Source organism: Asterias amurensis, chromosome 1 (assembly GCF_032118995.1).
Source record: "Asterias amurensis chromosome 1, ASM3211899v1".
Taxonomy (NCBI): Eukaryota; Metazoa; Echinodermata; class Asteroidea; order Forcipulatida; family Asteriidae; genus Asterias; species Asterias amurensis.
In genome coordinates this window covers 3,674,728-3,699,773 of record NC_092648.1, presented here as the reverse complement: position 1 = coordinate 3,699,773, position 25,046 = coordinate 3,674,728, and the positions used below count along the sequence as shown (strand labels likewise).

Here is a 25,046-nt window from a genome sequence, read left to right as displayed (position 1 = left end):
TTTCTCTTGTGGTTCAACACTTGGATGGTTCTTGCTTAGAATTGTGACTGAATATACTGAAGAATGGTAAATCAAAATTTCATAATCTGAGTAAAATATTAAATGAAACAAAATGTTACACTTGTGTTTCAAATAACACTGCTGTTTTGCTTTTGAGTTAGTTTCATGGTCTAGGGGTGTTTGATGTGCATTTTATATAATTGTGCATTTCAGATATGTTTTTGTTTTTTTAAGTTGATTGATGTTGAAGTGGGATTTTGACTACCAGTTTGACAAAGTGGGATATGGGTCGTCATCTATAGAAACTGTCTGATAAGATAACAGAGGGTTTGTATCTGCATTGACATGTTTTCAATACCTGGCACTGCAAGGGTTAAAGACCTGCTTGAACGAAAATGTCAAATTGGAATTTTGCTATATTTCATTTACAATGTTTTCAATCAATAAGGAAATTGAGTCATATGACTATAAATAGATTTTAATTGTGTAAAAAAACCAATCATTTCGATTACCTTTATCCAGCGCTTTTCTGAAAGATTCGTGACAAGCTCCGCTGCGTAATCACTCAATTACGCTCCAATTTGTATAGCCGCTTTGTTGCAGAGTGAAGAAAGCGAACTCCCAGACATGACGTCAAAGCATTGTCGTTTTGACACATGCCGTCAATGGCAGAAGTGTTTTAAGTTTTTCAAAACCTTGAGGTTAGGCCTGATTTGTTAATCGATAATTACAAAAAAATTCAGACATTTAAATGGTGAACAAACGCATTATAAACAAGCTAAAATAGCATTTCCGTTAAAAACATTCCGCTCAAGTAGCTGTTTAAGTTTTAAATTTGTCAGAACACTACCCAGGTCGGTTTAATTGGAAAGAAAAACCGATGTTTTCACTGGGTTCACATCTGACAGTAAATCTAGAGACCCCCGTCTTTTTCTCCCCTTCAGGAGCTTGAGCATAATTTAACCCATGAGATTGATCAGTCCCAGCGTGAGCTGTCTGCTCTCCAGGACGCCCACTCCCAGAAGCAGGCCACCCTCACCAAACGCCACAAGCAAGAGATCGAGGACTACACCAACCGCATCGAGCAGCTTGAGCAGTTACTACAGGCTGGCGACACGCCACCGACGTCCCCTCCCACTACCCCGGTGCATTCCCCTGAGATCCCCCCCACGAAAGGAGCCGCTGATCTTCAGGTTAGAATCCAACCATTGTTTTGTTTAGTACTGTTGTATTTCATTTGATCATATTGTTTGTCAGGGTTCTTCCTAGAATTCTGGTGGGAATTATGGGCGTTTAAGTTGATTCGCAGCACCTGGAATTGAGACAAGGTTTACCGTGAAACGAGATTTATGAGTGTTACTGCCCAATGCACATTTTTTGGCGACGGGTGTGTGGTTAGTAGACCTGCACCATATCTTTACAGGTGTCATTTTTACTTTACAGAGCAAGGTCAAAGAGCTCCAAGAAGCTCTGAAGAAATCGCAGCGTAGCTTCAGCCAGCTGGACGAGTCTTGCAAACGCCTGAGGGTTGAACTGGAACAAGTCAAGCAGGTGGAGAGAGAGAAGAGTAAAACAGCTGAGATTCTCAGAAAACAGGTACAGTTTAGAAGGAAACTTATTTGTGAATGACAAGTTTGCTTTAAAGGTGAAAACCTTTATTTCTCAAGGCGGATAGTACGAACTGGAACTCTGGTAGCATTCAGTCAGAAACCTCACAATCCTGAAAGTCTGACATTCAAGTTTTTCCTTCTACATGCTCTCGCATGTTTTTTTATCACTTGATCCCGGTTCATACCATCTGCGAATGCAAATGCAATGCGTATTTTGACGTCACAAATTCTCAGCAAATGATTGGGAAGGGTTGAGTGCAGCTCACCTATGAAACTGGAGCAGTGACGTAAACAAAAAGTATCGCATTTGCATTCGCAGGAAGTATGAACCGGCTTAAGTTTCAGGTTGGTGCCTTTTCTCTGAAATTTGTTCAAGAAACATGAGAAAAGAAAGAAAGAAAACGGGTTTAGATATTCAGGCCTGATACTTCACGGAGGCAACAGAGGCGATTGCCTCTATGCCCCCCTGGTCATTGCCTTGGTGCCCTTGAAATGCTCCAGTGCAAATTGACAACTTCCCCATAGGGTGCCCTTAACCAAGAAGAAAATCCTGGGTGCCTGTGCCCTTTTAAAAACGAAGGATACAGGCCTTGTGCAAATGTTCTTGTAATACTAGCAATGTGTTACAAAGGGTTGGTAATGTAGTTGCTGTCCAGCAGTGGCAGTTTTTCTTCCATTCTTAGAACACGCCCTATCAACATCCATTGTTTAGCCTTCTCTTTTCTTGTTAAGCCCGGTTCATACTTCCTGCGAATGCAAATGCAATACGAATGTTGACTTCACATATTCACAACAAATTTTTCGGAGGGGTTGCCCACAGCTCAACTTTTGCGAAAAATTTGCTGCGAAAGAGGAGTTGTGACGTCAAATTGGCTTCGCAATTGCAGGAAGTATGAATCGGGCTTTAGTTTCCTCAATTACATCCCGTCTGTAATCTCTAAAAGGTCGAAGCCCTCAAAGCAGAAAAAGAGAAAGGTATGCAGGAGAACGAGACGCTGCGATATGTGAAGAGAGACCTGGCCGGGAAGCTGGACGCAGAGAGGCAAGAGAACGCCCGACTCCTTGGAGAATGCGACACGGCCCGGGGGCTGACCAACGACGGCAAGGAGGAGATCGAGAGGATACGCAAGGATGAGGTCACTCCGCTTCAGGAGAAACTCGCACGTAAGTCCGTTTGGGCAAATTGCAAAATGGAGAAGCCTTATGGGAATGCAAAGCAGTATAAGTTATAGGTACCTGCTGTATCTTACGCCGTATTTTTTACTAAGCATACAAAAAATGGACTAGACTCGAGCTCATGGTGTTTCTGATCGGCAGAATTTTGATTTATTGATTTATTTATTTTAAATGAGATCTTGCCTTACAACACAAGGCCCAATGACCACTTCAAGGTGAGGGCTACACTTACTGATTTGGGCTTTCCACTTAAATCAACTGTCACCAGGGACACTCCTGGGGCTGAAACAGGGTTACCCCCTTCACAGTCTATAAGGATGTAGGCATGAGTGTCATCCACTAGCAGCCTGGCTGGTAGAGCAGAATGCAATACCTTCACAACTTTTTACAAAGCAATTATGGTTTGTGCCTTGCTCATCAAGGACTAAAGTGTCATGCCCCGAATTCGAATTCACTCTCTGCTATTGACAACCCCAAAGCTTGGTACCGGTGAGTTAGACCCCTCAGCCACAAGACACCCCAAAGAGTTTGATTCCGGGTCTTGACATTGGTGTCCTTGACTAAGACACTTTTTCATTTGCTTTGTCCTTTGGATTGGACATTAAGACATAGGTCCTGTGTACTAGGATTGGTAGTTCACTTAAAAAAACCCAGAACACTATGGTGGAAGAGTGGGGGTTAACCCTAAAATGCTTTATACCATTAAAGGCAGTGGACACTATTGGTAATTGTCAAAGACTAGCCTTCACAGTTGGTGTATCTCAACATGTGCATAAAATAACAAACCTGTGAAAATTTGAGCTAAATCGGTCATCGAACTTGCGAGATAATAACGAAAGAAAAAAACACCCTTGTCGCACGAAGTTGTGTGCGTTTAGATGGTTGATTTCGAGACCTCGAGTTCTAAACCTGAGGTCTCGAAATCAAATTCGTGGAAAATTACTTCTTTCTCGAAAACTACGTCACTTCAGAGGGAGCCATTTCTCACAATGTTTTATACTATCAACCTCTCCATATTACTCGTTACCAAGTGAGGTTTTATGCTGATAATTATTTTGAGTAATTACCAATAGTGTCCACTGCCTTTAAAAGTTGCTGTACCAATGGGTTTTGTAGCCATTAATTTTAAGATTGATTACCAACGTGTCCAGTGCCTTTAAAGACGAGATCAAATCAAAAATGATATCTGGAATAACTTTCTGTCGCTGACTGTCTTTCTTTTTGCAGAGATGGAGACGACGATGGAAGAGTTACGGACTGAAAGTCACCAGGTCAGATCTGCGTTGTTTGCCACTAAGCACAGACTCCTAGCCGAGTTGGCTGCTAGCCATGTACAGTTTATCTTTCGCTTTGTCTTTTTGTGGGGGCTGCCGCGGCATGTGCAGCCGCACCATTCAGTTACAATGCTGCATTTTTTTTACACTACTTCCCTCTAACAAAGTTAACAAAAAAATTCAAAACATTGACAAAATCTCTGTTGTACTGTACTAATTTTCATACTAATTCATGCATGCTTGTATCTGCATGGTCTGAATTCTGAGTGTGTTTTTTTTTTTCATTTTCTGAGAAGTTCAAATCATGCTCTTGTTTTAACTTATTTTTTTCCCTCTATTTTTCCCTATTTCCCCCTCATAACTTAATGAATTAACACGGATTGACAACGAATAACTTTTGAGTGACACTAACTTTATTTTTTTTTATTTTAACATTTCATGCATTTTGCTTTCTTCTCATGTTCTATTTCGCTACTTGGATTTAATACTAAAAAATAATAATTGGTTCTTTCACACACAACCTAGTAGCTGGAAAATATTCTTATTCCTGTTCATCAGGCATACTAATACTATTTTTCAATTTGTCTCAACTCCCTGAGGAGAAAACAACCCCAAGCTGCTTAAATTAGCACTAAGGTTTACTCCAACTCAATACAGTTTCAGCACCTTGGTTAAGAGAAGCATATGGGGTTAGGGGTCTTACTCAATGGACCCTCCCATGAAATGTGCTAATTACATTCACGCATGCGTACAGACCGTTGGTTGGCAAGCGCCATAGAGTTGTGCACTGAGCAGACGCGCAATCGCGTTTGCGTTACGCAGCCATTAGTCGTGTACAAAACCGTGCGATGTTCCCTCATTTTGTCAACCAAAACGTTAGTGCGCACGCGCTATGTGCAATTTACTTGTTTCATGGGAAGGGTCTATTATGCAAGTGTAATGACTGGGACTCGAACCCACACCTGATAACCCCTATCTGATCTTTCTCTTTGTCACTAATCCAATAACTAACAATAGACCCTTATCAGTATCACAATCTGGTTTCGAACCCACAACCCGGCCATCAGAGCTTGAGTCCGGTTTACTAGACCTAACAAAAGACCCTTCTCTCAGTGTCATGACTGGGATTCGAACCCATACTCTTGTGACTCAGCCATCAGAACTTGAGTCTGATGCACTAGACCCATCAATAGACCCGTCTCTCAGTGTCTCGACCAGGAATCGAACCTGCACCCTATTAATTCACCCATCAGAACTCGAGTCCTGTGCACTCAACCTCTCAACCACAACAAGTTACTATAACATTAAAATCACACTAACATTGATAAATGAGTAACATAGATAACACAATTCTGATTGATTGATAACAATTCTTGAATGTTGTTCAGTTCTAACTTCTAACAAGAGTATGATAATGTTGATAGTCATGTACTAAACATTTCCTGCACAATTTCCCCTATCCATGGCATGGTATTGCCCTATGTAAGCATTGTAACTGAACTGTGCTGCTGTGAGCCGTGTGAAAAGCTTATCAAAACTTGTGGTGGAAGATAACAAATGTTTATTGATTAGACTTATTTTCTTTATTGATTAAGATTTGAAACCTTGCATGGTAAAGATACAATCTAGTACATGTAGTAAGGGTTTGGGGTAACGCCTTGTACATGAGTAGGATTTGAAACTTTGCATGGTGGAGATACAATCTAGTAAGGTTTGCAGTAACACCATGTACATGAGTAGGATTTGAAACTTTGCATGGTGGAGATACAATCTAGTAAGGTTTGCAGTAACACCATGTACATGAGTAGGATTTGAAACTTTGCATGGTGGAGATACAATCTAGTAAGGTTTGCTGTAGCACCATGTACATGAGTAGGATTTGAAACTTTGCATGGTGGAGATACAATCTAGTAAGGTTTGCAGTAACACCATGTACATGAGTAGGATTTGAAACTTTGCATGGTGGAGATACAATCTAGTAAGGTTTGCAGTAACACCATGTACATGAGTAGGATTTGAAACTTTGCATGGTGGAGATACAATCTAGTAAGGTTTGCAGTAACACCATGTACATGAGTAGGATTTGAAACTTTGCATGGTGGAGATACAATCTAGTAAGGTTTGCAGTAACACCATGTACATGAGTAGGATTTGAAACTTTGCATGGTGGAGATACAATCTAGTAAGGTTTGCAGTAACACCATGTACATGAGTAGGATTTGAAACTTTGCATGGTGGAGATACAATCTAGTAAGGTTTGCAGTAACACCATGTACATGAGTAGGATTTGAAACTTTGCATGGTGGAGATACAATCTAGTAAGGTTTGCAGTAACACCATGTACATGAGTAGGATTTGAAACTTTGCATGGTGGAGATACAATCTAGTAAGGTTTGCAGTAACACCATGTACATGAGTAGGATTTGAAACTTTGCATGGTGGAGATACAATCTAGTAAGGTTTGTAGTAACACCATGTACATGAGTAGGATTTGAAACTTTGCATGGTGGAGATACAATCTAGTAAGGTTTGCAGTAACACCATGTACATGAATAGGATTTGAAACTTTGCATGGTGGAGATACAATCTAGTAAGGTTTGCAGTAACACCATGTACATGAATAGGATTTGAAACTTTGCATGGTGGAGATACAATCTAGTAAGGTTTGCAGTAACACCATGTACATGAGTAGGATTTGAAACTTTGCATGGTGGAGATACAATCTAGTAAGGTTTGCAGTAACACCATGTACATGAGTAGGATTTGAAACTTTGCATGGTGGAGACACAATCTAGAAAGGTTTGCAGTAACACCATGTACATGAGTAGGATTTGAAACTTTGCATGGTGGAGATACAATCTAGTAAGGATTGAGGTAACAACATGTACATGAGTAGGATTTGAAACTTTGCATGGTGGAGATACAATCTAGTAAGGTTTGCAGTAACACCATGTACATGAATAGGATTTGAAACTTTGCATGGTGGAGATACAATCTAGTAAGGTTGGCAGTAACACCATGTACATGAGTAGTATTTGAAACTTTGCATGGTGGAGATACAATCTAGTAAGGGTTTGGCGTAACACCATGTACATGAGTAGGATTTGAAACTGTATACATGGTGGAGATACAATCTAGTAAGGGTTTGGCGTAACACCATGTACATGAGTAGGATTTGAAACTTTGCATGGTGGAGATACAATCTAGTAAGGGTTTGGCGTAACACCATGTACATGAGTAGGATTTGAAACTTTGCATGGTGGAGATACAATCTAGTACATGTAGTAAGGGTTTGGCGTAATATCATGTACATGAGTAGGATTTGAAACTTTGCATGGTGGAGATACAATCTAGTAAGGGTTTGCTAATAATACACTGAGGTGGGATTCGAACCGGGGGTATACCGAGGTGAAAGGCAGGGAAATAAAACCACCGAACCAACCGGATGCCTAAGGCACCAACCTCCTCACTACCAATTTTGTTTCCAACTGACACAGTTCAGTGAGCACACACTTGCCACTCCACCCATTTTCATCTCTGCTTTTGCACATCGTAGAACAATCCACAGAAGTTTTTCAACTTCCAGTATCAGAATCCAGCTTTCTCCTGAAGACTATCGAAGCGCACTGATCGAAATGTTGAACTGTTTCAGAACCACTACAACTCATGGAAAGATATTTCTTTTACATGGTGTCATCGCAAAATTACTATAAAAGTTTTGTTTATTTATCTTTGAAGTTGTTGGTTTCGTGTGGTGTGGCTACTAGAGTTTGCTGTTAAACCATGTCACTGTTAAAATATCCCTCTTACTATTAGTAGGGAGTTTTCGTTTTCGACGACGGATGGTTCTGCGACGGTTTTTCAGCCAACCGTTGTCGTTTTTGGAGATTCATCCCAAGTACTGCCGTAGAAATTGAGGGACGACCGTCCTCAAAGCCGACGCATGCGCAGATGATGCCAAATGTCATCATTACCGTCGCAGAACCATCCGTCGTCGTAAACGAAAACTCCCTATTGTGTTTCTTGAGACAACCACCTCATGCCTCACAATGCCACAACAGTGGCATTTTGAGACACACATACATGTACATGTATTCTGATGTGGTAAGTAGAGCCATACCCCAAAGTGCTTCAATGAGAGTGGTAAACTGAGAAGCCACCAGCTGTGCTTCATTGCAATGAAATTTGGCCACTGTTGGTAAAGATAAGGTTGAAAACCTTGCTGTGGCATTCTGTGGCACTGATCAACCATACAAATAGAAGACAGAAAATTGTGGTATGGGTTACTTCACTTCTGGGAAATTTGTTTGCATCTTTAAAGTGGGTATGCATCTTTCCTATTTCCCATATTTCCTATATAAACATCTTGCCATCACTCTCATATGGATCATGTACTTCTGATTTGTTTTCTTAACTGTAGGCAAATACAAGCTCCACACGGCAAGAGTTGCATGAAGCAAGGAAGAAGTTCTCATCTGGGGCCATGCACAGACGCACTGAGTTACTGAAGGAGAAACAGCAACTCGTTAGCCAGATGATTGACAACGGCCAACAGGTACGTCTCGGATTTGCACTTGTGAAGTGTTGCTATCATGTAGCCTTTCGCGGTCATGAAAGGAATTTTAAAATAAAGACATTTTAAAACTTCTGTAAATCCACCTGCCAAGTTCAAACTCAAGCTCTTGTGTGTTTGATTAGCAAAGTGTGGGTTCGAGTTACGGGTTTGACACACTTGTGTCCTTAATCAAGACGCTTAATCGTGATTGCTGCGTCCTGTGGAAGTGACGTAAAGCTGTAGGTCCCGTGTGTTGTGTATGCACTTAAAAAGACCCATACCCGGTGCTTCTGGCAGTGGAAGAAATTGCAGTAAGAGATACATGTAATCTCAATGTTTCTTATGCAATTTTAGGTTACGGAAGGAAAGGTTTCGGTCGCCGTCTTGAAAGCTGCCAATGTCCAAATCGGCGACGAGACCTCGGACATCATCGTCGACATCGGATCCCCGAGCAAGGAAAACATCACCCCGGACCTGCTCCAGGCGCTGGAGGAAGAGAATCAACACCTCCGACACAAAGTGGACCACCTTGAGACTGAAGTCAGAGAGCTGAATGAATCCTGCGCCTCACTAGTCGAAGACAAGGAGAGTTGCGAGGGCCTCATCATCAAGCTGAACAAAGACGTCGATGGGTTAAAACGATCGAACGGTGCTAGCCGATCCCGATCAGGTTCTGATAGAACGTTGGAGTTATCGGTGGATAGTGAGACGGAAAGTAACGCCAGACTTCATGCGAGTGGGACGACCGATCGTATTCAGTTTAGACGGCCGCGATCGCCGTCCGGTACAAGCACGGAGTCTGAGCGAACCACCGGCTCAGGACAGATGTACGCGTCGTCGATGGCGATGAGTGAGAATGAGTTACCGGACAGTCAGGTCGGTGCCCTGGAGAGCTCGGACAATGTCAGCTTTGACGGGGAGTACGATGATTCCATCATGTTCTCTGGAATGAAACAAAGGTATCTTCCACATTCTTAGTTGACATAGGGATGATAGTTTAATAATGTTGTAGGTGTTATTTTGTTCATTCATCTATTGTAAAGCTGGTGTTTGTTTTGTTTTCATAATCATACTCGCATTCAAGGCACTACATGGTTCAGCTCCACCCTACATACACGATCTCTTGACACCCCGTACAACTAGACCAGGTCTAAGATCTATCAGCAATACGCTCCATGTTCCTCGAACTCGCCTGGCCAGTTACGGGGACAGGGCTTACTCCAACATAGCACCATGACACTTGAACTCACTTCCGGAATACCCCAGACAAATCCACAACACCACTCTCTTCCAGCAGAAACTCAAAACACACTTGTTCTTGCTTGGTTTCCAACATCTTGACAAAACTTGACCGGCGCCTTTGAATGTTTCTCTTTTTCAGTAAAGTGCGCCTTATAAATGCTGTAGTTTATTATTATATTATTATGTTTTGGTGGCTGTTCCTTGACAAGTCCTGCTTTTTTAATCATGCCTCCACATTCATATAATAATGACTGTACTGTTTTGAATCATGCCTCCACATTCATATATAATGACTGTAATGTTTTGAATCATGCCTCCACATTCATATATAATGACTGTACTGTTTTGAATCATGCCTCCACATTCATATATAATGACTGTACTGTTTTGAATCATGCCTCCACATTCATATATAATGACTGTACTGTTTTTCTTCTCGATGATGATATTTGTAAATAAACTTACTAATAGTATGATGCACTAGACCGTTTGGCCAGGACCTGCTACGCAATTGCTAGTAATCTTTGTTCTTCCTACCATGCATTTACATGCATTTGTTTTCAAACTGATTTGTACAAGTATGTCACTGCTGAACGACTCTTATTAACATTTTAAAACATTTTATTGAAGGTTCCCGGAGGCAGCTCTTGTCCTGCAGGAGCAGAGTGAGCATTTTGAGCTGATCCGAGCAGACTGGGATATGGAGAAGCAAGCCTTAGAAGAAGTAGTCGTCAGGATGAGAGAACAACTCAAGGAGAAGGATGTAGAACTGCAGAGCCTCAAAGCACAGAAGGTAAGGGGAGGGGGCAACATACTGCAGGGAGGAGACATTTCAGACTTTTAAATGACTTGTTTACTTGATAGTTTATGCGAAGGGTGCAAAAAAACTGATGGGAACTGCTCAGTACATGTAAGTGACAAAAGCATGAGACTTGGCACAATTATAAAGGCACAATATGCCTTTGGTTTTAATCCTGCACAAATGTAGATTTATACAATAAAACTAACCTTTGAAAATTTCATTTGAAAAGGAGTAGAGTTTTTGAGATATTGCCGAAAATCCAGAGCAGTAAGAATAATCCCTTGTATGAATACGCAATATGAAAAGCGTTACCACAGTATAGCTTCTCAGATTCATACTTGTGTTGAAAGATAAAAAAGAAGCTTGGTTGAATGAAATTGGGGGAGGGGAAAGAGTAAAACAAAAGTGAGGGGAAATCATAGAAAATCGTGTAAATCATTGTCGGTCCTTAAAATCAGAATCATTGTATGAATCAAAATCATTCAGATCGTTCATAATTCTAATATTGATTTGTTTGATTCTATAAAGGGTTTGAGTGATATTGACAGTCAGCAGACTGAGCTTCTTGAGGAAGACTTGGAGACACTCCAAGACAGAATAGAGGAGATCGAGGAAGAAATGCAGCGCCTGCATCAAGAGAAGACTTCACTCTCTCAAGATAAGGTAATTAGGCAAATAGTTGTTCTTAAAGGCACTGGACACTATCAGCAATTACTCAAAATAATTGTTAGCATAAAAACTCACTTGTTCAACGATCAATGGAGAGCTGTTGATTGTAGAAAACATGGTGAGAAACGGCTCCCTCTGAAGTAACAAAGTTTTTTGAGAAAGAAGTAATTTCTCACTGAAATATTTTAATTTAATATCGAGATCACAGAATTTGATTTCTTCCTTCCATTATTCTCTCGCAACTTCGATGACCAATTGAGCTCAAATTTTCACAGGTTTTTATTTTATGCATATGTGGAGATACACTAGGTGAGAAGACTAGTCATTGACAAGTACCAATAGTGTCAAGTGTTATTAATGCAAAACTTATAATCAGTGGATGTTGTTAAACATTTTTGTGAAGAGACATTTTGCCAAACTTTCAAGTTGGGAGAAAATTGTGTTTGAGTTATACTTAAATGTAAAAATTGGGAAATCAAAAATTGGCTAGAAACTCAGAACTTTTAGTCTTTTGATATTTCCTTGTGCTGATTGAAGTTTTATGACTTGAATCTTAGGGAAGATGTTGTTTTGAATGATAACATTGAAATGTGTAAAAACACCAGTTTGCCAAAATGTGTGGTTGAACGATTTAAAGATAATTCCGGCTAATTTGGATATTTCTTTTTTTTTTTACATTTCAGAAAGCATTGCAGATTGAACTTGAGACGCTTCAGGCGGATTTAAAGTCTAAGGAAGAAGCATCGTCGACTTTGTCACAGGAGTTGGAATCGATGAAGAGCAAGTTACAACATGCAGAGGATGCGGCCCATCGCTCCTCCCAGCAGGCCCAGGAGTACAAGCAGGAGCTCCAGCTTCAGAAAGAAGCCTCCTTGAGAGATGATGGACAGAGGGACCAGCTGGAGGTCGATCTCCAACTTCTCAATCAACAGCATCAACAGGCTCTGAATCAAGTCCTGCAAACCAGAGACCAGATGAAGGAGACCATAGAAAAACTAACATCGGAAAACATCAAGATTGTAAGTGACTTAAACCATAAGGAAGATCTGCTGAGAAGTCTTGAAGAGCTCAGGACTAAACAGGACAAAGATTTTAAGGACCTGAAAGATGAGCTGGACAGGAGGAAAGAAGAAGCAAGTGAACTTCGGAGAGGACGAGACTTGGAAGATGAGGAACTTCTAAGTCTGCGGGAAGAGCTTCTTGAAACGAGTACAATCAAGAAGGAACTGGAAGGTACTAACATGGAGCTTGTGCTACAGGCAAATGAGAGTAAAGCAAATGTTGAAGGCCTTGAGAAGGAATTGCAGCATGTGAAGGAGCAGAGTGCTTGTATGGTTAGTCTGGCTCTAAAAGAGCAGCTTGAAAGTAGTGTTGCGGACCTTACCAATCAGCTAGATGTAGCTGTTTCATCTGGCCAGAGGAAGGATGCTGAGTTGAACGGGTTAATAGAACGAATTCATGAATTAGAGGGCACTCTTGGTGATATGACAGCTGAGAAAGAGAGACTTAAATTGGCTTGCACAGACACAAAAGAAAAATTGGAAGGGCAGCGACATCATGCCGAGGAAGAATCAAAGCTCCTAAGAAGATATGAGCATCAGATAGAGAGCCTTAAGAGAGACAAAGAAAGCCTTCATCAGGAACTTCGGCAAAATAAGCAACAGTATGAAAAGACAATACAAGAGCTTTCAAAGTCGAGGGATTTGGACACGAGCACCTTGCAGGAAGAACATGAAAAACTCATCCGTCTGAAGAATACCAAGGAGACGGAGGTGATGAGATTGCAGAGCGAGTACGAGGAGCTCCAGGCTGACTTGTCGGGGACGAAAGACATGCTGAACTCTACGCTAGATAACCATCAACAGCTTGCAGACATACTCAAGAACAAGGAAGAGGATATCAAGAACCTGGCGGAGGAGAACTCCTACTTCTTCAAGGCCATTGAGGAAAGTAAGGCAAAGGTCAAACAATCTGAAGATTTGCAGGAGAAGCTTCAGGGGAGCGAGATCCAACTGGAAGCAGCTACCGCCAAGAATGCTTCACTCTCAAGAGAGCTTCAGAAACTTCGACAGGATCTGAAGGAGCAACTGGAACGTAGCGATGTGGAGACTAAGACGCTTGAGGTTATCACTGAGCTAGAAGGTGAGGTCCATGACCTACAGGGTCTGTTGGAGAGCAAAGAGGAGGAGGCTTCATCTTTGCAAGGAGTTGTTGCGGAGAAGCGAGAAGCTCTAGCCAGACTTGAAGAAAAATCCACCCGTCAAGAGACAGAAGTAGAAGCATCACTTTTAAAGATTTCAAATCTGGAGTCGGAGGTTACTGCTCTGAGAAGTGAACTCGACGATAAAACTGCCAATCTCGAGGGTGTTAGTGGAAACCTACAAGAGTCACAACAACAGGTTGCCCTCAGCAAGGCAGAAGTGGAAAAAACAGTGGAAACTCAGAGTACGTTGCTCAGGGAAAAAGATGCCCAGATTCTTGATCTCGGCACAAAGCTCGCTGATGTTGAAGAACATAGGAAACATCAAGAAGGCGAACTCATTAAAGAACTGAATGAGAAAAACACAGAGTTGTCTTTGCTCAGTGACAAGGTGGAGAAGATTAGACAGGAGCTGGACTCAAGGCAGCGGAACATGGGCGAAATGAAGGCAGAGCACAACTTTGTCGTCAAACAGAAGGACACCCAGATCGCCAATCTGATTGAAAGTCTCGAGCAGTTGAAAAGAGCACCGAACCACCAGGAAAACAGGACACCATCTCAGGACATAGAGAATGGGGTCATCGAAGAGACTGTTAAGGTCACAACAGTGCCTGAACTCCTGAGTGCCAATATTGAACCAATGCAGTCCAAGCATGACCATATGCTGGACACAATCGCCCAGTCTTCCCTTAGCGACAACGAGAAGCACCTTGAGAACGTTTTACAGGAGAAAGATAAAGAGATTAAACTTTTGAAGGAGAGCAACCAGTCCCTGACAAAGCTTCTTGGGGATAAATCTCATGCTGTGATGGGAAATACAATGCTTGTTGATCTACACAAGCTTCAGATGCAGGTTCGTACCTACGAGGCCGAGCGCAGTCAAATGATGTCCGTCTTGAACGAGAAGACAAGGGAGTGCAGCAACCAGAAGAATGAGGTCCACCGCTTAGTAAAGACCATCTCTGCTCAGAAGCTCGCCCTCGACAAGGTCCAGGAAGACAACAAGGAGATCAAGCGTAACAGCGAGGAGCCTCAGAATGACATGCAGAAACAGGCGCTACAGAAGCTGTCCCGCCTCATCCAAGACAAGGACCTTGAAATCGAGGCGCTCAAACAGAAGGGCGATTCACTGTTGCAAGTTCTGCAGTCGACTACTCCGAATAACAGCTCCGACATCTCCAGGGTGCTGTCGGAGAACGAAGAAATGCAAAAAGAGAACAAGATGCTAAAGGAAGAGCGCGACCAACTCGTCGTCAGCATCCACCAGAAGCATCATGAGAGCCTAACGTATTATGAGGAGGTGCAGAGGCTGGTTGGAGTGGTCAATGGAGAGACACACAAACAGGCAGAGCTTCAGCAGAAGTATAACCTTATCTACGCTGACCTGGACGATAAGGAGAGGTCCTTAAGCCAACTTACTGTAGAGGTTGAACACAGAGACTCATCAATCGCCAAATTCCAGAAACAGCTGGAGGAAAGGAACCAGTCTGTGCTAGATCTAGAGAACCAGTTGTCAAACTTGAATGAAAGCTTAAGTAAACTTGATCAACAGAATCAAGAAGGTGCGAGGGCATCACTTGGGCACCAAGAGAATGAACAGTTAAATGCCTTGCTGAGAACCAAAGAGGAGGAAATCACTGCCTTAAAATCACAGATTGATGCACTTCGGAAAACTTCCCAAGATTCATCCAAACCAGCAGGAATTGAAGGAATGGTTAAAGCGGAAGTGGCCCTTGTCCAAATGGCACCGCCACAAAATGAAGAAACTTTTTCCGTTGAAGTAATTGAGGTTGCTCAGCTGAAAGAGCAGCTCGATGTCCAAGCAAAATCCTTGTCCAAAAAAGACAGCGCAATAAAATCAAAAGATGAGGAGCTTTATCATAGAATGGAAGAACTTGCCTCTCTCCGGCAGCAGGTGGACCTTCAAAACCAGTCTCTCCTCCAACGAGATGCCGCCCTGCAACTGAAGAACCATCAACTGCAAACCCTCACCAACGACACCAAGTCCAAAGATGTCGAGCTTCACAGTCTCAAATCTCAGAACCAGACGTTGCACGTACAGCAGCAGGGCTTCCAGTCAGAGATCCAGACGTTGAAGTCTGATAACCAAGGACTGCAGCACGCCGTGCACAACAAGGATGGCGAGAATAGGACGCTGCAGGACATGAGCAACCGACTTGCTGTCCAGATTCGGGAGAAGGAGTTCGAGATCGGCGCCCTGAAGGAGAAGAACGCCACCTTGACGAGGCTGGTGCAGGAGAGGGAAGTGGGTACTGCCGGGGAGCTTCAGCGACTGCTGGGCGAGACGGAAGCGATGCAGAAACAGGCGTTGATGTTTCAACAGGAGAGAGATCAAGCCCTGCTGGCATTGCAGCGCCACCAAGCCAACTTACAGGCTCAACAAATGGAGGTTAGTAAACATGCTCTCTGTAAAGTATGTGGCTCTTGGTGGAATGTTTTTTTTTTTCATCTATGAAATAATTTGTGATACCCGTTGCTAATTATATGTTTGCAGAATTTGAACTGGTCTCTTGTCACTTGGCAAGCTTGGTGTTCTAGTAGTAAAGACATCTGCTCTAAAAAGGCAGGGGTCGTGAGTTCAAAAGCCACCCTAGTAGTACATGTATCCCTGTGGATTGTTTTTTCAGCAGCATTAGCAAAATTGTCTATAGGACTTTACTGTACCTAAAGTTTTTAGGCGTTGCTCTAAGTTTGTCCTGACAATGACTAGAGCATCGAAACGTTGAGACCTACTGAAACTCATTCCATGGCAGTGAAGTTGATGTCGAAAAGTCTTCTTGATCGGCTAAAAGATCATAGTGTATTTCCGGCTGAAGCAGGACAGTTCTTTTCACATCTACATTGTAAATAGTCTCCCAAATTCTTAAATCTCCACAGCAAAATAGATAATACACATGGTGTCACAGCACTGTAATGTGAATTACTCATATTGAACAAAGGAATGTCTCTGTTATCTAGTCATGCCAAATCGTCTAATTGAGTTATATTTGGATTCAGGTGCACGGCAGTCAGGAGCGTGAGCAGCGTCTTGTGAGAGAGGTGGAGCGTCTTCGTGGTCATCTCATAGAGGTGGAGGAAGGGTACACCCGAGAAGCCCTCCAGGCTGAGGAGAGAGAGAAGGAGCTGAGAAACAGGCTGGTCCAGGCTGAGGATTCTGCTAGGACCAGCTCATCGGCAGTACATAGCGCAAGGTATTCATTAAAGCCATTGGACACTTTCGGAACAGAAAAAAAAATAAAAGTTCACATATTTACAAATAACCTACAGGGTTTACAGAAGGTAATGGTGAAAGACTTCTCTTGAAATATTATTCCATGAAATGCTTTACTTTTTGAGAAAAAATTAAAACAATTACCAATTTCCGATATCGAGAAAACGGATTTATTTTAAACACATGTCATGACACGGCCAAACGTGCGGATACAAGGATGGGTTTTCCCGTTATTTTCTCCCGACTCCGATGACTGATTGAGCCTAAATTTTCACAGGTTTGTTATTTTATATGTAAGTTGTGATACATGGAGTGTGGGCCTTTGGAGAATACTGTTTACCGATGTAGTGCGATTGCTTTAAGTACCTGATATCTAAGTAGGATTTGAACCTTAGTGTGGTGGGAGTATAGTCAGGTGAAAGTCTGTTTTGAGAGAGTTCTGAAAAGAACTGGTAGTTGACAACTCAACATTTTAATCAGTATGCTTTGATCAACTTCAGGAAAAATATTCTCCTGAAGAAGAATCGGGGCATACTGATTGAAACATTGAGTTGTCAAAGACCTTTTATCTAGTTCATTATAAATGTCCATGTACCCTTCTACTGTCTGACCATTTGCTCCCAGTCTAAGGAGTTAAGATGGTTGCAAGAATGCGTAGTGCCCAATTAGTAGTGTTAAAGGATTTGGGTACTTTTTCAAAATGTCCATAGATTTACATTAAACTTACAGGGTTTGAAGATAATGATAGTGGAAAGCTTCCGTTCAAATATGACTTACTGAGGTGCTGTAGTTTTTGAAAAATGAGTAAAAAAATTCATGAAAATATGTTTGTGAATGATGACATTGTTTTACTCATTTCCCGAAAACTACAGCACCTCAGCACGTAACATTTTCAGGGAAGCTTTCTACTATCATTATCTTCAAACTGTGTAAGTTTAGTGTAAATCTGTGGACATTGTGTTTGTTGTCCTACAAAAGTTACATAAACCCTTTAAGTGGAAAAAAACAAATATTGAATTGACCTTTTTATGATTTGATGTTCAGTAAGGAGGCTAGCAGTCAAATAGAGAGTCTCCTAGACCAGCTACACTCTGCCACTAACCAGAAAGACCAGGCTCTTCTACAGCTGGGGGAGGCCCAGGAGCAAGTAGAGCAGTACAGTACCTCCCTCGCCAACCTCCAACTGGTCCTCGAGCAGTTCACACAAGGTAGGTCTGGGAAGAGAGGGTCATGCTTTTGGACTTTAAGTCAGGTTGCTGCAGCTGTGCCAGCTGTACCTGGACAATTTCCATGCCCCAACTGTTGGCGGCTGTGCCGCTCTCGAATTGGACTATATAGTCACATGCGAACACACTGAATGCACAAAGACGTCATAGTCAAATACGACGGACAATCTACTACTATTCATGCGTTTAAAAAAAGCTGTGCGACCTTTACGAAGTCTGGTCCCCTGTCTTTATCTGCGAGGATAAAGACAGGCACTGGTCTGCTAAGCCAAGTGATTTCATTGGATACAATGATTTCATTGGATAACATGCTGTGACGTAAGCTTTCTATATCTGTGTATTGATTGGTCAGGGGTGATGTACAGTCAGCTTGCACTTTTGACCGTCTGCATGCAGCAGATGTGTGCATAATGTGGTGTACATCATTTAGTGTTGTGTTTATATTTACTATGTACAAAATGTACGTGTGATTTGACTGCGAATCTCCATCTGGGCCCAATTTCATAGCGCTGCTAAGCACAAAGATTTGCTTAGCATGAAATTTCTTCTTTGATAAAATCAGGATTACCAACCATATTTCCATTTGTTTCTTATTGCTTGTTACTTGTATTCAGCTGTTGTTTATGTATCCTCAAAACCACGTGGAAATTTGGTTGGTAATTCTGTTTTTATCAAGGCCAAAAATTTCATGCTAAGCAAATTTTTGTGCTTAGCAGCGCTATGAAATTGGCCCCAGAAGTGAATGCAAGGTCAAAGGTACATTTGTACAGATCCGGACCTCTGCTCAATGCTGGTATCTGGCGTATTATACGAGCCTTGAAGTGTGATATCAGTTGTTCAGGCTACCTTTGACGTTGCTATACTGTGGCGACATAACAGTCATGACAGTGTAATTTTGAGGACTAGTCAGAATTCTTACCAAATGGTCCACCTGGCTAGTTGATTGCTTCCAAAAGCTATACGTGTAAATCCTAGTAGCATGAAGTATTTTTGTTTGAACCGAACAGAAAAAGAGGCAGAGATTGCGGCCGATATAGAGAGGTACAAATTTCGAGCTGATGAGAAGGACAAAGTGGCTGGGCAACTCTTCAAACAGAATGTGGAGTTACAAGTGAGTACAACTTACAAAAAGTACATTTAGGAGAGGCTTCATATTCAGACTACTTAAAAGGCAGTGGACACTGTTGGTAATGACTCAAAATAATTATTATCATAAAACCTTACTTGATTACGAGTAATGGGGAGAGGTCGATAGTATAAAACATTGTGAGAAGCAGCTCCCTCTGAAGTAATGAAGTTTTCACGAAAGAAGTTATTTTCCACAAATTTGATTTTGAGACCTCAGATTTAGAATTTGAGGTCTCGAAAGCATCTGAAAGCACACAACTTCGTGAGACAATGGTGTTTTTTTCTTTCATTATTATCTCGCAACTTAGACGACCGATTGAGCTCAAATTTTCACAGGTTTGTTATTTTATGCATATGTTGAGATACACCAACTGTGAAGACTATAGACTATTCTTTGACAACTACCAATAGTGTCCAGTGTCTTTAATCTGAGTTCAAGAATAACTTTTACTATATGTAATAGTACTCAATGTACGCAATAAACAAATTTGTGTTAGAGCCAAATAAAAAAAAAACTTTGAAGATTGCTTATCTACGAATAAAAGCAGGTAAGAAGCAAGATCACGAAATCAGAAAGTGTAGCTGCTTTAGGCTGCTGTGTGGAGTTGTAGAAAGTTCCTGCAAGTATGTACAAAAATTAGTCAAGAAGGGGAACAAATCAGAAAGCCGTGAACTCCATCGTGTAATTTTTTAAAGAAATGTGTGGTAATTTCAAACAAGATTAGTTGGAAAACCAAAGGGTTGACGCCACAGGCATGGAAATGATTTTCCTAACAATCAGAAATGTAAGTCCTTTGAATTGGATCTATCAATTTCATTGGTTTATTATTTACGTTATTCTAGGAGCGTCTAGAGGCAACGACGGAGGCTTTAGATGCCGCATCAAGACTCAGTGAGCAGTTGGACAGGAAGGAGGAAGTAGCTGTCAGACTCAGAGAAGAGCGTAAGAACATTTTTACTCCTTCATGACAGGAAAGCTCTGTCAAACAATTTCCAAGTTTGGCCACGCAAACTCAGAAACTATACATTCTTATGAATGAGTGAGTGAGTGAGTGAGTGTGTTTACATTGTCATCACATGGGTCATTAAACTGAATGGATGAGCAGTCAATCTGCTTGGGGCAGTCGGCAGCCCTAGTAAAGTCCACCATGGAGATAACAGTTGTGAGTTGGGTAAAGAGGGAAAGGATGTGTTATTCTGGCCTCTTTTTTCAATGGAGTTTTCTCGTAACTTTAATTAACTAAGGCCTGTCAGGATGGCATAGTGGTATTTTGCCTTGCCTTCATCCTCTTGGTGGTGACGAGAAGCGATTTTGGTTAATTGTCTTGCTCAGGAACACAAGTGTCATTACCGGGATTCGAACCCACACACTGATGACTCAGCCACCAGGACTTGAGTTTGATGCTCCAGACCACACTTTTTTTATTCTAAATCTCATACACTCTTGGGTTTCTTTTTCAGTGTACAAGAAGGAGGAGCTTCTTCATCAGTACGAGGCAAGGTTTGAAGAGTTTGGGAACGCCAGGGACAGCAAAGTGGACAAGTAAGTGTTATCATTCTCACAATTTTTTTAGGAGACAATCCACAGGTGCCATTATTTACATGAAACATTTCGAAAAAGCTCCATAAAAGATCTTCTAAGTTTTTTAAACAAAACTTGGGAGTGTGTTTGAGTTGCCAGAGGAATTTTTTGTTTTGTTCTAGACCCTTTCTTTACTTAATGGAGATTTCTGATAAAAAAGGTATTCTTAAAAAAAAAAGTAGTTTTATTTCAAGAAAACTTTTATTGTGTTCAAATCATTGATGGTTGTTTTTTTATGAAAACGAAAAACCAATAAATTCAATAATATTCACGAGTTAGTCCCTATTTGTGTACTCACCAGACCGCTTATGAAGAACTTAGTCCTTGGATACTTCCACGCTCCTGCGAAGAAGCGCTCCGAGGTCCTCAAACTCATCGGCAATGTGCTGAACTTCTCCAATGATGAGTTGCAGACGGTGAGTATTGGTTTTGGCAAGGAATAAACCACAAGGGAAAACTGACTAAGTATCATTTATGGGTGAACATTGACGAGAGTGAAATTCATGTAGTAGTAGTAGTAGACCTCCATTGGTCTTGAAAGAGGATGGACTTATGAAAAGAGGGGGGCATTCACAGCTTAGATAGCTAGTGGTACTTGCGGCCTTGCCTACTCTTTTATAATTGTTTTTATGCATGTTCGCCCCAAACAAGGCTAAAAGCCACTCTTTGTATGGGACTACAAGACGAACAATTACAGATGAATGACAAAGCAGCAGTTCATGTCTGTGCACATCCGGGATGTAACAATTTTGTAATTGTATGAAATGTACCTATTCAACTAAAAGGCGTTTCTAGCTTTGATTAATCTGCTATTTCACCATGTTCACTGGTATGTTCGTTACAGGTTGGTGTGGAAGAGAACCAAGGAGGTTGGTTATCAGGAATCTGGGGTAGAGGTACGCCATCAAGTACCCCTCCCTCAACTCCACGCAAATCAAAGATGGAAAATGTAAGTAATTTACCATTTCCCGTGAAATATGCTGATTAGATTCACCCATGCATACAGACACTACTTGTTGGCAAACACATAGCCGTACAAATGCTGACCATCTCAAAAGTCACTTCTTTCCAGATTTGTCCACCTGGAAACTTGAAGTTTATCAACTCAGCATGCTAAAATTAGGATTAGAACTGCTGTGACAGGATTTGAGTGTACCTTTCTCTGTACAATGACTAACAGCGCCATAAAAAGTGTTGTTTATGAAATTGTTCTGATGGAAATGATTGCAGACAGAATGCTTAGTTTCACATCTCATTATAATGAGATTGAATTTTTAACTTTGATTTTTCTGTTTCTGATAAACAGTCCTTCACAGAGCAGTTTGTCAAGTTCCTTGAGCACGAGTCGACGCCGACGCCTAAGGTGCGCCTTCCCCTTGAAGAGATGACCAGTGAGAAGCCAAGGAGCCCCCGGGGTCAACTAGCCTTCAATCCGTTCTCCGCCCCGGTGCCCCAATACTCGCCTTTCATGCACCACCCTGAGCCCAGGAGTGGATCCGGTGAGCCCCATCAGCTGATGAAGCCAATGCTTGCCCCTAAGTCCGTCCTGCCAGCCGTACCGACCATCGCGCCGATCGTCATTGGTGAGGCAGCGTCGGGTAGAAGCTCCCCGGGAAGTAGAAGCTCGGGGCTGTCGGATATCTTGCAATAACGATCCAACAAGTTTATGGTAATAGACCTTATGCACATGACATCATTTGATTAGGGCGTCCACATCTAGAGGTCAAAAGGAGGCACTTCATTGACCAATTCTGTGCGCCGAGGATGAAACATTTCTCGGATGGGTATGTCCAATTGTGGATTATTAAAAATATTCTTTTTCTTTAAAAATAATTGTTTAATTTATGAATTGTTCAAATATATTGGGGACCTCAGTGAGAGGACGCAGCTGTTGTATTTTTAAAAAAGAAATTTAGTCGATGTGACCTACGTTTACATTCAAACCGCCCTCTGTATACGTTATGTTTCGCCGGGCAAAAAGATTGCATGCACGTCAGAGGTCACATCGTCTATACCTGTATACTGCCAAATTTGATGCTAATTTATTTTACAATTTAATTCAAAGTAGTAAACCACAAGGGAAACTCTGGGTGTTAACCCCATCACAAAGATGTAGAGAAGATAGGGACACTGCCAACCTATGGGCTAGCACCGGTACGTTAGTCCTGATTGGGATGCTGCAGGTTGTGCTCTTCTTGGTTCAGACCAAATTACGATGGTATTTTTTATATCTGCTTCGTAGAAATTGCAACTGATCAGCAGATGTTTCAGAACCACAAACAAAATTCAGGTGGGCTAAATTGAACAGTAGATGTGTGCTAGATATTTAAACTGTTTTTATGGCAATTCAAAATACGCCTTGAGTGGTCTACAGTTGCCTTTGAATATTAAAGGAACACGTTGCCTTGGATCGATCGAGTTGGTCTTTGAATGAAAAGCGTTTGCAACCGTCTGTTATAAAATGCAAATGGGTAGAAAGATGTTGTAAAATTAGAACACAATGATCCACACAAATATGCCTCTAAATTGTACGTTTTTTGTTTTTACCTCGTTGACTAACACGTTTGGCCATTTATGGGAGCCGACCGTGTTGGTTCGCACAGTAAAAGGAAAAACACCAAATTTTGAGGCAAGTTGTGTGGATCATTGTATTCTAATTTTAAAACATCTTTCCAACCATATGCATTTTATAAAAAAAACGTTTACAAACGCTTTTTATAGACCAAATCAACTGATCCAAGGCAACGTGTTCCTTTAAGCTAGATGATATATTGTTTGTGTATGAGCAAGGCAGTGTGACCTTGGTCAAGTGAATGTCTTAAGGGGCACCAAGGCGGTGACCAGTGGGCATGGAGGCGATTGCCTCTGTTGCCTGCTATTATTGCATTATTAGACTTGTTTTGCCCTTTGTTTCTACATTATGTTTTGATAAGCTTACATACATTTATTTATAAGTACTTTAATTTAGAAACCCTGAAAGCATTCAGCAATTTCTTAGGCTTTAAAATTGTCAGTTAGTTGTGTTTCAATTCTTAATTTTCTTTTTGTTTATTGATACGACAAACTAGTTTTAACTAATTAGTATGCTTAACATATTGATGTTTGTTGAGTTTGGTTTAAAGTTTTGGGTTTATATGTTATTATGTGAGAGATGTTTTATTTCAGTAATTTCAAGGAAACTATTGAAACAGAAATTTGTGACTGAAATCTTGATCAAAATCGCCAGGACACTGACATAAAAAAAGATTAAATTAGTATAGACCTTTGTTATTTTATGTTTGAGGGTTACTCAAGTTTCCTTCAGATTATTTCTTTGGCTTTGGCTATGGCTTAAGCCTTGCTCAAGGCAGCCAAATTATTCACTCAGAAAAAAAAGACCGCCGCTCTGTACAAAACCCACTCGTATACACAATGTGCGTAACACATCGCCCGACCTGAAGCCCCATACACATCCGCATGCGTCGGCTGGGTACGGCCTCCGCATGCGGTTAGTGGTACGAGTGCAGATTACTTGTGTACAGTAGTCGTACGACAGGTATTCAGCGATGTGATAGTGTGTACGGGTGGGTCGTGCAGTGTGATTAAACACACCACGCACAGTGTATACGGATGGGTTTACAACGGCGTCTTTTTCGGAGTGAATAATGCGACTGCCTTTAGCAACGCTACTAAGGCTTGGGCTTGGGGTTCGCTCTGATTAATAAAAGCACATTAGGTGTGGTCTGGGAATATTCAGATTGAAACATCTGGGTTTTTTTTTTTTTTTTTTTTTAAATGCCAGGCCTGATGTTTCGTTTTTGAAAGGGCAAGGGCATTGAGGCCTTTTCTCCTTTGTTCAGAGCATTCTTATGAGGTAATTGTAAATTCTATTGAAACATTTCAAGGGGCACCGAGGCAATGACCAGGGGCAATAGAGCTGTGAAATATCAAGCCTGCCTGCCATAGTGTATTTTTTCAAATATTATACCATTTAGTATTTCTCTGTAAAAGACAAAGTGGGAAACGTTCTGTTTTTTGGGTTCGAGTAGCTTTGAATGGGAGGTGAAGGAAGATTTTTTATATTTTTGTTGTTTTTGGGGGGTGTTTTTTTATTGTTCTTTTTCCTTTTTCAGATGTTGCTTAAAAATGCAACTTTAATATAATTTTTCAAAAACTTGTATCATAAACTGTGTATATTATAGAGGATAATGTATATACTAAATTCAAGAAAGTCTAACTTTGGTCTCGAAGCTTTAGCAAAAATAAAAACTATAATAAAAAAGTTACAAAGGAATTCAAACTTCAAGTTTCTTATTGTTTTTACTCATTTTGGTTGAATTCTTTCACCTCCATGGACCCTGGTTCAAATCC

At 41.3% G+C, this 25,046-nt stretch overlaps 1 protein-coding gene across 1 annotated transcript in view; it reads left to right on the top strand.

Moving 5' to 3' along the window:
• Window positions 1-24,961, top strand: part of LOC139942789 (uncharacterized) — a 29,229-nt gene extending 4,268 nt beyond the window's left edge. Inside the window, exons 6-22 of the mRNA XM_071939571.1 lie at window positions 945-1,193; window positions 1,444-1,596; window positions 2,555-2,774; window positions 4,014-4,057; window positions 8,481-8,615; window positions 8,970-9,574; window positions 10,488-10,650; window positions 11,188-11,322; window positions 12,012-15,938; window positions 16,547-16,740; window positions 17,805-17,968; window positions 18,994-19,097; window positions 19,958-20,057; window positions 20,576-20,657; window positions 20,998-21,112; window positions 21,541-21,645; window positions 22,003-24,961. Coding sequence (XP_071795672.1) covers window positions 945-1,193; window positions 1,444-1,596; window positions 2,555-2,774; window positions 4,014-4,057; window positions 8,481-8,615; window positions 8,970-9,574; window positions 10,488-10,650; window positions 11,188-11,322; window positions 12,012-15,938; window positions 16,547-16,740; window positions 17,805-17,968; window positions 18,994-19,097; window positions 19,958-20,057; window positions 20,576-20,657; window positions 20,998-21,112; window positions 21,541-21,645; window positions 22,003-22,347 — 6,840 coding nt within the window. The 3' untranslated portion in view covers window positions 22,348-24,961. The remainder of the gene's footprint in view (window positions 1-944; window positions 1,194-1,443; window positions 1,597-2,554; window positions 2,775-4,013; window positions 4,058-8,480; window positions 8,616-8,969; window positions 9,575-10,487; window positions 10,651-11,187; window positions 11,323-12,011; window positions 15,939-16,546; window positions 16,741-17,804; window positions 17,969-18,993; window positions 19,098-19,957; window positions 20,058-20,575; window positions 20,658-20,997; window positions 21,113-21,540; window positions 21,646-22,002) is intronic.
• Window positions 24,962-25,046: the final 85 nt, after the last annotated feature.